The 14,149-nt window shown below is 42.4% G+C and overlaps 1 protein-coding gene across 19 annotated transcripts in view; it reads left to right on the forward strand.

The window, feature by feature from the left end:
• Window positions 1-14,149, forward strand: part of LOC105495139 (DAB adaptor protein 1) — a 1,257,833-nt gene that overhangs the window by 1,175,712 nt on the left and 67,972 nt on the right. For 16 of the 19 annotated variants that reach the window (XM_071092459.1, XM_011764369.3, XM_071092495.1 and 13 more), the window contains 4 exons: window positions 6,232-6,363; window positions 7,014-7,133; window positions 7,592-7,630; window positions 9,235-9,300. In XM_071092459.1, the coding sequence (XP_070948560.1) occupies window positions 6,232-6,363; window positions 7,014-7,133; window positions 7,592-7,630; window positions 9,235-9,300 (357 nt within the window). The remainder of the gene's footprint in view (window positions 1-6,231; window positions 6,364-7,013; window positions 7,134-7,591; window positions 7,631-9,234; window positions 9,301-14,149) is intronic. The other 3 variants (XM_071092472.1, XM_071092482.1, XM_071092493.1) reach the window with 1 other exon arrangement.

A 14,149-nucleotide genomic window follows, 5' to 3' on the forward strand; every position in this document is an offset into this window, starting at 1 on the left:
ACTTGGTCTTTCTTTCTTTCTTTTCTTCCTCCCCATTCATTCCTTTCATCCTGTACTTCCTTTCTTTCTTCCTCCCTGCCTGCCTTCTGTAGCACTTACTGTTCAGAAGGTGCAGTATTAGGAGAGGGGGTAAGATTAAGAAGAACCAGAGGTGGATCTTTCTCTGAAGGGCCTAACATTCCTGAAGGAGAGAGAGAGAAAACATGTGCATAGATGTTCCCAACAAGGTCCTGTTCTCAGAACCTAGCTGCCTTCACACATTCAGTTCTGTCTAAAATGCCCATTCTTCCTTATTTTCTGGAGATTTCCCGTCTATCCTTGGAGCCTCAATTCAAGGTCACCCCCTTTGTCGAGCCTTCTCTGATGCCCTTCCCCCATTCCTGCCCTAAGCCTATGTGACACACTGGGTACACTTTTAATATAAAGCTTGTTGTATTATATTGTGATTGCTAGTTTCTTTGCCTACCTGTTTTATGAGATTGTGAACTCCTTGAAGAAGGGACTGTGTTTTACTCATCTGTGCAGCCATAGCACATAGCAGGAAACCAGCAACATAATAGGCACTCGATAAATACACATGCCGTGAGTAACTGGATGAATGGATAAATGCGAAAGAAGTACAAAGCATCCTGCGTAGGACAAATATAATGCAGTGAGATCTAGGGATGGGAATTATTACTCAGGGAAATGGGGTATCAGGGTAGGTTCCTTGGATGGGCAATATGTCAGAGCTCTGCCTTCAGTCATAGGTACACTATAGTTCTGTGAGCTGATGAAGCGCAGGCCAGGGCATCTGCAGAGAAAACCATGTGAGTAATAGCACAGAGGTGGGAAAGTACAAAATTCAAAGAGAGAGTAAAGAGCTCCTCCGATTATTTGCAGCACAGGTTACCTGAAGCTCATGCATAGGAAGGTCAGAATGGATTGAGGACATTGATACCTGGATTGTCCTTGGAATTCTTTAGTGATGACTTTTAGACCATGATGCGAAAAAGAGTTCAGGACGGGAGGGATACATGAAGCTGTGGCAGAGAGCTAGGGTGTTACTGAAGGCTCCACTTTTAAGACAAATGCCTGCTTTGCTTTTGGCAGTAGTTTAATATCTAGACTAAGTTTTCCCAAGACAATAACTGCTTTCAAAAGGAAATGTGGAAGAGGGGCAACCAACATCTGCCCTTTTTTTCACCCTCTGCCTCCACTCCGGCTGGTATTCTCTGGTTGTTCTCACAGCCACCTCTGGAACTACCTGCAAGGCCCCAGGAACTGACCACAGAAGCACTCCTGGGATGGAGCAGTTGTTATACCCTAGTGGGTATAACAACTAGCAGCCCTCGCTGTCGGTGCCTCCTCGGCCTCAGAGTCCACTCAAGCCATGCTTGAGAAGCCCTTCAGCCCACCACTGCACTGTGGGAGCCCCTCTCTGGGCTGGCCGAGGCCAGAGCTGGCTGCCTCTGCTTGTGGAGAGGTGTGGAGGGAGAGGCGCTGGCCAGAACTGGGGCAGTAAGGGGCTTAACACCTAGGCCAGCAGCTGTGAAGGGTGCGCTGGGTCCCCCAGCACTGCCTGCCCGACCCTGCTGCACTGGCATTCCCGCTGGGCCTCAGCCGTCTCCCCACGGGGCAGGGTTAGGGACCTGCAGCCCACCATGCCCCAGCGCCCCCGCCCCAGTGGGCTTCCACGAGGCTGGAGCCTCCCCAAGGGGCGCCGTCCCCTGTTCCGTGGTGCCCGGTCCCATGGACCACCCAAGGGTTGAGGAGTGGGGGCGGCCGCAGGGGACTGCCAGGCAGCTCCACCCATGGCCCCTGCACAGGATTCACTAGGCAAAGCCAGCTGGGCTCCTGAGTAGGATGGGGACTTGGAGAACTTTTATGTCTAGCCAAAAGATTGTAAATGCACCAATCAGCGCTCTGTGTCTAGCTCAAGGTTTGTAAATGCACCAATCAGCACCCTGTCAAAACGGACCAATCAGCTCTCTGTAAAATGGACCAATCAGCAGAATATGGGTGGGGTCAGACAAGGGAATGAAAGCAGGCTGCCTCAGCCAGCAGTGGCAACCGGCTCGGGTCCCCTTCCATGCTGTGGAAGCTTTGGTCTTTCGCTCTTTGCAATAAATCTTGCTGCTGCTCACTTTTTGGGTCTGCACTGCCTTTATGAGCTGTAACACTCACTGTGAAGGTCTGCAGCTTCACTCCTGAGGAAGGTGAGACTACGAATCCACCGGGAGAAATGAACAACTCTGGACCGGAAGAACGAACAACTCCAGACACGACACCTTAAGAGCTGTAACACTCACTGCAAAGATCTGCAGCTTCACTCCTGAGGCCAGCGAGCCCATGAACCCACCAGAAGGAAGAAACTCTGAACACGTCCGAACATCAGAAGAAACAAACTCAGGACACACCATCTTTAAGAACTGTAACACTCACTGCGAGGGTCGGCAGCTTCATTCTTGAAGTCAGTGAGACAAGAACCCACCAGTTCTGGACACACTAGGACCAAAGGCTGCACCTCACCTTGCTGCCTACGGATGCTCAACAGGTGCCAGAGACAGCCAATTCCTGAAAGTAAACTTCAGGGCCGTGCTGTCTTGACCTTTTTCTTTGAGAGCCGGGTGGCCGGCCTTTACCCCAAGCCTTCTGATTTATGACCCTCCCTGACTTCGGATACCTGCCTGAATCTAGAACATTCTCAGTTCTCTCCCCTTACCCAGTTCTCTTCTTCCCTTGCCTTCCTCATCCCAACTTATCAAGGGATCATCTTTTTGTTGTTGGTTGAGAGAGCCAAAAGTCTAAGGAAAGGAGACTTTGATTCTATGTAATCGGGTTTCCTTTTTTCAATGCTTTGTTATCCTGAGTAGGAAAAACACCTGGGTTTAGTATTGGTCCTGGCATTTCAATCTCTGACCTTCAGTCCCTTCATGAATAAACTCAGGATTGATGTTTAAGGTTCCAACTGTCTTTGATTGTGCTGATAAAGTCTACTTGAAGACGTGGGGTAATTTTGAGGCTCAGTGAACAAGAATTTTCATGATACACTCTTAAGTTTCTAAAGCGAATGTGATAATGCAATTGTGGGATTAGCAGAATTCTAATGTATTTGTGTTTCTAAGTATCTATGTTACGTCTGCATGGTTAAGGTTGGAGAGAAGGAAGACATATCCCCTCACTGACTCATTTCCGAATGAATGAGACACGTTCAGAGCAATCCATTTTAACATGTCATAAAATTAACTATGAGAGAGAATAACGTTACAAATATCTTTAAGCACTGCACGCTCACACACACAGCTACACTCTGCAAGGCAGTATTAGGTATCATCAGGCATTAAAAATGTTTTGATTTTAAAACACTTAATGAGGATTCCCAGATAAATTAAAACATCTCCATCTGCTGTCTTGCCTAGTAGGTGATATTTTACCATTGCACAATCATCTCCAAATCTAATTCCACCAGGAAGACTTCTAATCGCAGTTTAATTTTAGAGCAATATTCTACTTGGCAATCAATAAGGCACTGTCGTCAAACTTTGATTTAATAGGAAACGTGGATAACATTCTCCACATTGTGCAGAGAGAGAGATACTTTCAGGAAAGGAAGAGAAGAACGTCTTTGTCTCCCACTTTTCCCTGCTGGCTACCATTCTAGCGCACAAAAGCCTGTAAATCAATGCCCCCATGTTGCGCGAATGTAAATCTCATCAATTTTACATCATTAACACCATGAAAAAGCTACCACTCTTTGAGCAATTTTCCTCTGCTAGCTAAATATGTCCTCTTAATAAAACAAAAATTAATGGATCCTAATTATTTTGCTAGCAAATATGTCCTTCTCCGCCAACTTATTTGTGTCAAAAACCATTAGACTCACACATTCGTTTTATTGCCACTGGAGGGACTAGGGTAACTGGGCAGTCATGCCACCATTAAAGCATGATGTCCAGTGGGCAGTGGGCAGGGTGGGCAAGCATGAAGCCAAAGAGAGAGTTCTAAGAGTAGTCAGAAAGGTTAGTGAATAAGACCCTGGAAATTTAAGGTAAGGCAGAAAATTCTACTGCAAAAAATGATTTATGAGGTCAAATGCCTGGAAAGATTGCAACCGGCCAAGAGGTGGACATTTTAGATCAGTGGTCATCTAGGCGATGACCATCGTGAAAGCCAGAGGCCCACTGTACCAGGAAGCTGATTTTGTAGTGGGGGGTCCTAATGGCTTAAAAGGATTTGGGAAGATAGAATAAGAGCTTAGAGAGTATCTACTCCAGTGGTTCCCAATGTTTTTGTAACTAACTTCTCCTGTGTTAACATTTCTCTCTCCCTTCATGGACTCAGTAATGGGGAAGATTCTGTCTACCAAAAAAACTGCATTTGTAATCATCCATTTTCCTATTTGGACTATTTAAACCATAACTAATTGCCAGTAAGAGAATATACTCAAATATGAGTTAAGGAATATTCGCAACACTTAGCTGATATAATTCCAAATAAATGGCCAGGTGCAGTGGCTTGCACCTGTAATTTTAGCACTTTGGGAGGCCAAGACAGGTGGATCGCTTGAGCCTAGGAGTCTGAGACCAGCCTGGGCAACATGGCGAAACCCCATCTCTACAAAAAAATGAGCTGACTGTGGTGGCATATACCTGTAGTCCCAGCTACCCAGGAGACTGAGGCGAGAGGATCACTTGAACTCGGGAGGTGAAGGTTGCAATGAGCCAAGATGGCACCATTGCACTCCAGGTTGGGTGACAGAGTGAGACCCTGTCTCAAAAGAAAGAAATTCCAAATAAACTTAGCATTTTCATTTGCATGCACATAGAAAAGTATAGACTTATTAGGAGTAATTATAGATTTCTGTTTAGCTTTTGAGATTTTGAAAATTGCATGGGGCCTCTTTTTATTACACTGAATGATCCCTAAGGATCTAGGGCTTTGGGTTATGAGCCATTGATCTGGTACATACCTCCCATTTACTAGAGGGTTAAATTTGAGGTACACAGGGATACACTGGGTACCTTGTGTTTACACAGTAGCTAGAATTCAAGCCTCCTAATACCCAGTATAATGAAAAGGCTCTTTATAAGGACTTTAAACATACCATGAGCACCCAGATGAATATACAAGCCTTTACAGAGTACTGTTGAATGAGGATTGTTTTAAGTAGGTTTAGTATAGGAAAATAACCATAAAGATCACCATTACCCTATAGGATGGTGAACATTATCTGTTGAAGCTCAGATAATGAAGGCACAAAGGTCAACTATAAAAGATTTTCAAATGACTAATTATCAATCTCAGTTTACTTTAGTTCAACAACTATAATCCAGCCATAGTGCAAGGTGCTAGGATGACAGGGATAAGGAAGACAGAACCAGGTGGGAAAGACAGACAAGGAATCATGCAAGTATATCAGAGAAGGAAGACCTGTGAGAGTAAGGAAGTCCAGGGACCAACATTGAAGGAATTCATCAGTTCAGTGTCATTAGAAAGTAAAGTTCTACAGAAACACAAATGAGGGTGGAATTATTTCCCCAGGGAGAGAGAAGGCAAGCCTTGTTCAGAGGAAGTTTCACACAGGTGATACTATTTCCTATGGCCATTGAAAGAGAAATAGGATGTGGACAAGTGAATAAAAAGAGTTGATGTTGCAGACAGAGAGACCTAGCAATGAAAAGCCTGAGAGATATGCATAGCCCCACCTCTACCCCCAGTGGTGACTTTGGACAAAACAGAGAAAGGCATTTATTCCTCAACACACTCTATCACCATCTGCTGGAAAAGTGTTGTCACCATGCACATCTATAGTTCTATGAGTGTTAACAATACTCCCTGGAGTTGTACAGTGTACATCCTCCACCACAGCACACAAGAGTCCCTGAGAATTTAAGTAAATTAAATATCAATCCAAAAGTTGGACTGGGATGTGTCATGAAAACAAGATCAAATAGAAGCCTACCCATTGAACTAAACGCTGGCTCTAGCAAGCTGAATAAAGCCACCATTGCAGATGCTTATTCAGCATATGAACAATCCTGTGTTTCTCTCTGGTCACAGGATTAAGACCGTAGAGAGAAGCCTCCATTTCTCAAGGGCAGGCGTAGCTCTTTTTCTTTCCATCTGGACTAAACAGCTTTTCCAAAGCCCTTCGGGCCTGTTCACACATAGCTGAAACACATTTCTTATTGATCAACAGCTCGAAGGGAAAGTCCCCTGAAATATGTTCTTCATTTTTTTCTCTGATAGGCCCTTCAGCATCATCATGCTGTTCATGAAATATCCTACATTGCAAAGGACATTACAGATCACCGGGCCTTTGGATATGTTTGTGGGAAGGAAGGGAATCACAGATTTGTGGCCATAAAAACAGCCCAGGCGGTGAGTATCCCTATCCAAGAAGGGAGCCTTCCCTTGGAACTCTGGGAGGACAGTCCTGTGACTCCATGGGTCTTTGAGGGCGCACTCTGAGATATGACCAAGCAATGCATTTCCACTGAAGTTGATGCTCACATTCCCATCTAGAAAAGATAAACAGCCTTGAAGCAAGGAAACATGCTCATACCCATCCAGTTTATTCTTTTTCTTTTTCTTTTTTTTTTTTTTACTAATGGGTATTTCCTAATGACTAATTATTTTCCTTTCTGATTAAACTGGATGGAGGCACCGTGTATAAATAAGTTGCCTTGTGTTCATAGCCTCATTTAAAAAGAAAATAAGAGAAAACAAATAGCTGTTTTGCATAAGGCCTACTCTAATTTTATTGTATTCTAAATCACTAATAAATAAAAGCAATGCCTTTGATGCTTATGATTATTATGAATTTGCAAATATAATTAGTTGAAGAAATGAACTTTAGCCTAGATGCAATTTGCTAAACCAGTATAAACAAGGTAGAATTAATTAAGAATGGAATGCTTTCAGATTAATAGAAAAAGGAAGGGCTGCGGGTTGTCGCCGCAAAAACAAAAATTGGTTGCTGCATCTCAGTACCATTCCCTTATGATGTGCCTTACCACCTTTCACTCCAGGCTGAACCTGTTATTCTGGACTTGAGAGATCTCTTTCAACTCATTTATGAATTGAAGCAAAGAGAAGAATTAGAAAAAAAGGCACAAAAGGATAAGCAGTGTGAACAAGCTGTGTACCAGGTATACCTGTGAATTTATCCTTGCGCTGCAGATCGGGCTTCAAATAAACACATGTAAAAACTGACAGTCGGGCCTTCTCTTCCTGCTGCCAAGTAGAAATAAACGAAGATGAAAGATTCCTGTGTAAATTACAGTACCCAAAGCAAGCCATTAGAAATTATCCCTTATTCTCTTAAACTCTAGACATGTTGGATGAAGTGAAATCTCGAATCCAGAGAAAGATTTCAGGGGTGGAGGACCCAAGAAACACAATTGCTTTTGCTATCGCTAACAGTGGGGTGGAGGTGGGGGTGGCTCTAAGGGTTTTGACTTTTCTGTGTTTTTTCTGCCTTGATGACCCACCAGCCTCTTCTGCCCAGAGCTGGTTTCTTTACTCTCCTATAATTTCTGAATGCAGTCTCACATCTCTTTCTTTATGTCCTCTGCTTTTTACCCTCCCTCTCCTTATTCTGCAATAGACAATATTGGAAGAGGATGTTGAAGATCCTGTGTACCAGGTAATTTCTGAAACTAGTTGGGGTTTTAGATTCAAGAGTGACTAGACCTGTGCCAGAGCCATTTTGTCAGAAACCTGAAGAATCCACTGACTGCAAAACCTGGAGAGAGACCAAGATTATTTCTGAGGGCGAGGGCTGCCAGCCCCTCCAGGAGCAAATTTCCATAAAAACTAACAGAAGTTTGGCCGGCATCGGTATCTTGGGATTTGGAGATCCGCTTCTCCCTTCTTGCCTCTGCCTCGGCCCCCTTCACAGTCTGTAGAAGTTTGATCCCAGAGCTGAATGTTTTCAAGAGTCTCTTGAATATTCTGAGTTCATTAGAGAGAATATGAATAATGAGGTGGCTTCTCTGAGTTAAGAACCAGAGGTGGGGGCTGACGTTTTGGTAACATTTCAGCACAGACCCAAAGGATGGTTTCTAAGCTTTAGAAAGGCTACGAGGAGGGCTCTCTGACCCCCGATGGGGCAAGCTGACCCTCCGATTACCTGGCTCATGCCATAGGAACTGTTGGGAGGAAGGAAAGAGTGACCTTAAAGACACTTCTGCCCCTAGCTTTCTCTGGACTCTCTTCAAGATCTGCAGCTCAGTGGTGGGTAGAGAAATGATCTCTCTTGGGGTCAAGTATGTGGTTTGTTCAAACAGAGATGCAGAAAAAAAGGGAAAAGACAGCCTCTCCCTCCCCTGTGCTTATTCTCAAGGAGAAAGAGAAGCCCAAAATGACTTTTTGAACACAAAGGAAAATCTTGAACTTACAGTTCTAACTGGGATGCATAGGTGTTCTTTGTGTGTGTGTGTGTGTGTGTCACATACATATTTTATATAAATGCATATTTTCACACAAAAAGCTGGTACTGCTACAATGAAAGTAACATAATATAGATAACTTGAAGTGGAAAAAGTATCTAGTGTATATGGCAAACCAAAGCCAAAGATGCACGTAATGACACGCTCTTGCTTGAGAATACTGAGGGCCGAGGATTTGTATATAATATGAACTTCACCCTCTGGCTCACTGGCTTGCACAGAATGAAGAATAATAGCCTTTTTGAAATGTCTCAGTCCTGCAGAGTCTAAAACATGCATGTGGAAACATTGATTTAATGTATTTTAAAGTGAGAATGTAAAATAAGGTGATATTTATGGGATAAAGGAGTTTGGGGCTTCCGAGCTCTTCAGAGTTTGTTTAGGATTTTGAGCCTTAGGGGAAAAGGGATGCCCCTCAACTGTAACCCATACTTTACAAAGTGTGGGATCCCAGGCATTCCAATGAGATAGCATTCATACTCATCACTACCAACGTATTCAGATATTACTGAGACAAATTGCCATTGAACGAAGAGGTTATATCTCCAGAAAGATCTGCAGAGGCTCAATGCAATCACTGCTGAAATACTGACCAGCAGACCTGTGCAGTTTTCCTTAGGAAAGGCAGGAATGTACAAGGTACATTTTGTTTCAATAATTCAGTTGTGTCTTTAAGTTGTTTTCTCTTGTGCCTGCTTCTTAAATGCTCACTGTGATTTGTATCTTAATTTCCAAATGCTTGTTTTTCCTTTCTTCTTTTTCACCTCTGACCTTTCCTTTCTGGCTGCTCCTGTAATAGTACATTGTGTTTGAGGCTGGACACGAGCCAATCCGTGATCCCGAAACGGAAGAAAACATTTATCAGGTATAAAATTGCTTGCCTCTCTTACCATTGCACCACTACTAGTAAATGCGTAAATACACTGATAGTCTAAAGAACCAAGGGTTCTGTTGGTCATTCCAGGCTTGTTAAAATATCTTTGAGAGAATTGGCTTCTAGTTCCCCAGGAATTTCCCAGTAGTTTTCATGCCTTGTTGTTGATGTTTAATAGCCAGTTAGGTACAGTGTTTCACTTTTGAATGGATCTTAACTATTTTAAGTAGAAGCAAAAATAAAATGTTCCATTTTACCAAGGTAATACATTGGAGAGCTGGTGTCCGTTGTACAATTAGGATCCTTTATTTCTCAAAAAATTTTGCTCAACAAATTTCTTAAGAAGCCAACTCCACTGCTGAAAATAAAGCACAAATTTAATTTCAAATGCTATGTGAAAACAACATTGAGAATATTAACTGAATGAAAGTACAGCTAAAGGCTTTACCCTTGTTTTTAATTGTGCAAAGAAAACGAAACTTTTTAAACTCATTTAGTTCTCACGAAGATATTATAAACTAGATATTTTAGTTCTGTTTTTATAGGGTGAGACTCAGAGAAGCCGAGTAGCTTTCTCGGGGTTGTACAACTATTTAGAGCCAAGATTCAAACCCAGGCATGGGTGTGAAGGCGAAGCTCTGGCTCCTTCTGCCATGGTCTTCCACCAAAGTGTCTGTGTAATTGCAGCATAGCAGCACATCAAATAGATATGATGACCTGCAACTTTTCACTCATTAGTATTGTAGTCCCAATTTGAAGTAGAAACATTATAGGAGAAGAAAACATTTTAATGTATTTAATAAGTGATTTTGATTTTGTTAGTTGTGTGCTCTATTCTGCCTTGGGTTTTTATTACTTATATAATAAAAGTAAAACATTTTCATTTTCTATCAAATGCATAGAATTCTAAATGACTAAAATATAATGTTAGTTCTACCAAAAACTTGGTTTAAAGTTGTCAGCCTTGTTGAGTAATAATCTGAGTATTTCTCTCCACTGGATCTATCTGGATTCCATTCAAATGTGAGGTTGTGCTTTGAGGTTTTGTTGAAAGTCATGGCTTACCAAGTATCTTTAATAAGAAAAGTTACATTTGTCCTGAGTGTCAGATTTTAAAGTATATACAACCTTACAGTATCTGAATATGAGGAGGAAAAATCCATTAACCAATCATCCTGGGAAGAGAAGGCCCCTTTTGAATAAAAGGAAGCTTTGCAGTATTAGAGGTTTCTGAATCCAGACTTAACTATAGTTGGCAGGGCTCCCGTTGAGCCCTGTGGGACTGCAGTCAGGGCCCAGTGGGGAGGGAGACATCCTAGTGTATTGGAAAGACCTGCTTTAGCTGGTGGAGAGCTGGGTTGTAGTCCAGGCTCTCTTGCCAACTACCTTTGGCTGAGTGGTAGTGGGCAAGGCACTTAGTTTCTCCCTTTATAAAACAGATGAACAGTTTTTCCCTAACTCACAAGCTCATGTGTAGAATGGAAAGAAGAGGTGTCATCATGGGTCACAGAAAGTGGAGTCTGGCTGTGTGGATTCAGTATTTTAGTACAAGTACCACTCAGCCATTAATTGAATTGTCAAGTATTTTTTTTTTCTCTGGGCTTCAGTTTACTCATCTGTAAAATGAGCAAGTAAAATACAGGGCTCTCTCAGGCAAGACCCTTTTCTGTTTTTTGCAATTACTGCTTTACCATAGGACTTTGATTTTCTTTTTTAAGAGAAGCATGTTGGCTTGTTTTACAGGATAATAAGACTCAGAAATGGTGGAGGTGGGAAAATTTGCATGTGCACATGCGCTGATGGTGGGCCAGCTCTGTGAATGGGGTTTAAGTGCAATATCTTATGTCTCACAACAACCCCATGTGGCTTGAATCATTATTGCCCAGGGTCCCAGAGCTAGCAAGAGGTACAGTCCCCATTGCAGGTCCCTCTGACCTCTGTAAATAAAGAAATAAATCCTGAGGCTGCTCTCGGCTCAGAATCCCCTGATTCTGAGTTTCACAATTAGATTCTAAGTCCCTTTCAAGTCACTATCTAAAAATCACACTTGTTTTAACAGCTCTGACCTCCACATCTTCCCATCTGTCCATCATTAACAGGAAGCTACCATTTAAGGGAATGAATATTTTATCTCCTTCTATTGGAAAAACCTCTGGTCATTCTCTTCTCCTCCTTTGCCAGTCTGCTGGGGCTCAATTTACTTAATAAGAGATAAGCTTTTGGGCCTGAAGATAAGGCTGGGCTTTTAAGGGGCTGCTATTAGGAGCCTCATTCTTTTTTTTTTTTTTTTTTTTCCAAGGGCTTGTGAGTGTTCCATAGCTATTTCTCCTGAATTGCAGTGTTTGTTAATACTTCAGCTTGGCCCAGCCAGTGGTCTCAGCTTTTATTCACCTCCTTGTTTTCTGGAGTGAGGCAGACAGTCCTGGAGACCTTTAACTCTTTTGTGAACTTGAGTGGAGAACATAATTTTTGTATCTCAATTTTCTGGGCTATGAAATGGGGATAATATAGGCTCTGCTCCTAGCAGTGATGTGAAAACGTAAAACGAGGAGGAGAGCAGTTGGTTCATAGTAGGTTCTGTGTAAACGTGAGTTTCTCCTCCTTCTTTGCGTGTTTTCAGTTTCAGATGCTGTTGAAGATGTCTTATGATCATGTTTTAAGTGAAACAGAATATAACTTGCTCACCACATGTTGTCGCAGGGCCTAGCAGAAATCCTCAAGCTTGCTTCACTTTCCTATTTGTAACTCCAACAAAAGGGACACGGAGGCTTTTGAGTAAATGTAACCTCTTTTTTGGAGATTTTTTGAGTAGTCTTGTTTTCCCAATTATAGTAATAATAATAACTGCCTTTTGCTTTGCATGCCTCAGAAAAAGTTATCGGCTGTATTAAAATTATCAGCCTCCCAATACAAAACATTTTTACACATCACTTAATTTTGATCCTTCCAATAATGGTGACATAGGAAAAATAGCTACAATGACTATCATTTTGAACATAAGAAAATCAAATTCCCTCAATTTAGGTGCTGAATACAAAGTCAGAACCTCCGATTCTAAATCTAGTGTTCTTCAATACCTGAACAGGCTTCCTATATAAGCAAGATATCAGCCTTCCACATGGCCATTTTCCAAGTTCATTCATTCAAAAACCGCTGTTAACCATCCAATCCATGTCAAGTATCATTATTTTTAAATGATGATGAGTCACCAGGAAATGTTACCCAACAAAGCCTGGAACTGCCTCTCCATACTATTAATTAACATGCTGCCAAAATAAAAGTAAAAGTGTCTTCTGTATGTATAGTATGTAATGTGCTGTTTTTAGAGTAATTTAACATCTATTCGCTTGTTCATACCAAAAAAAAAAAAATGATTATTTATAGAACAAATAAATGACTGGACACATGGAAAATCACATGCATCCGGCACGGGGATGGGATGGTGACCATGGCATGGCCCCCACCCTCAGAAGTTTATAGACAGCCCCCTTAGATGCTCACACTGGGCAGATGGGGCAACTGAAGTTCAGAGAGCAAAGGGACTCTCTGAGTCGCAGCCTGTGGCAGACCCAGGATTTGGAACCACCAGTCTTCTGGTTCCTTTTGGTCTGAGACTTTTATTTCTCTAAAATATTGTGTTACTGAAGCCTTTTGTGTAAACAGAATGGAACAACTAAGCACAGATGACAGCGAGGACCATGCATCTTAGCCCTCATGGACTGAATCCTTGGCGATTAGGCATTTCTTTGTTCACCAACATTTACAGCTGTGGTTACAAGGATAATAAAATATCCCAACCTGCCCTCAGCAAGCTTATAGACCCTGGAACAGTTACAATGTGGTGCAATAACCCTCATGATGAGATAAAGCACACTTTACACTCTATTTCAGTAGTCTGATTACTTTTCCATCTCCCGCAATAAGACAAGGAGCTTTGTTAAATCAGGGGCCGTATCCATCATGTTCACCATCATTGTCCCAGGGAATGCATGATGCATGACACATAATACATACTTAGCAACTTTTATTTTTTAATGAAAGAATGCATCAGAGGTTACAAGAGTACAGGGGAAGGCTCCAAACAAGGCCTAGAGAATCAGGCAAGGCTGCCAAGAAGATATCCCAGCTGAGATAAATCTTAAAGGACAAACAGGCAGATTGATATCTCACCCATGGGAGAGCCAAGTAGAAAAACGTTTTCAATTATGCACAGTTTGGGTTTATCCATTCCACCGCTTCTTCTCCGTTTGCAGGGATAATTGAGAGGCAGCTGCGGTTCAACTGTGCTAAGTGCCCGTAGTGAGCAGTGAATTACGGGCAACAGAATGTTCTTCATTTTGCTCAGTAAAGGGTGAGCTAGTAAAAACAAAAGTGAGGGCTGGTAATTTATTGGCCCTCATTAACAAGGACTCTGTAGGCATTCTTAGTGGATTTCTTTTAGATGGAGCTCAGTTATCAGGAGCAAAGAAATGACATTCTTCGCTGGCTACTTGCACAGTGAAGCTTGCAAGAGCAGCTCTGGAAGTGTACCACCGACACAGCCATGCTCACTCAGTTCTGTTTTCTACAAGAGTGTACATGAGCTTCTGGGAACATAGGATGTGATGTCAAAGAAAAGGCCCACTTGAAACAGCTGTCTGAATAATGTAGCAGTCAAATGGCAAACTCCCTGGGCTCAAGCTTTTGGCTTCCCCATTCACGGATTGCACTCACAGAGTGAGTTGAATCACACAAACTACTCTGTCCAAGGGCCTCAGGGTCACAGGTGTTCTAGGGCAAATATCTCTACTGCCAGAGATACTTTTCTCCTCTGCAACATGGGACCCACTGAGTTCTTACC

The sequence above is a fragment of the Macaca nemestrina genome, chromosome 1, assembly GCF_043159975.1.
Source record: "Macaca nemestrina isolate mMacNem1 chromosome 1, mMacNem.hap1, whole genome shotgun sequence".
Classification (NCBI taxonomy): Eukaryota; Metazoa; Chordata; class Mammalia; order Primates; family Cercopithecidae; genus Macaca; species Macaca nemestrina.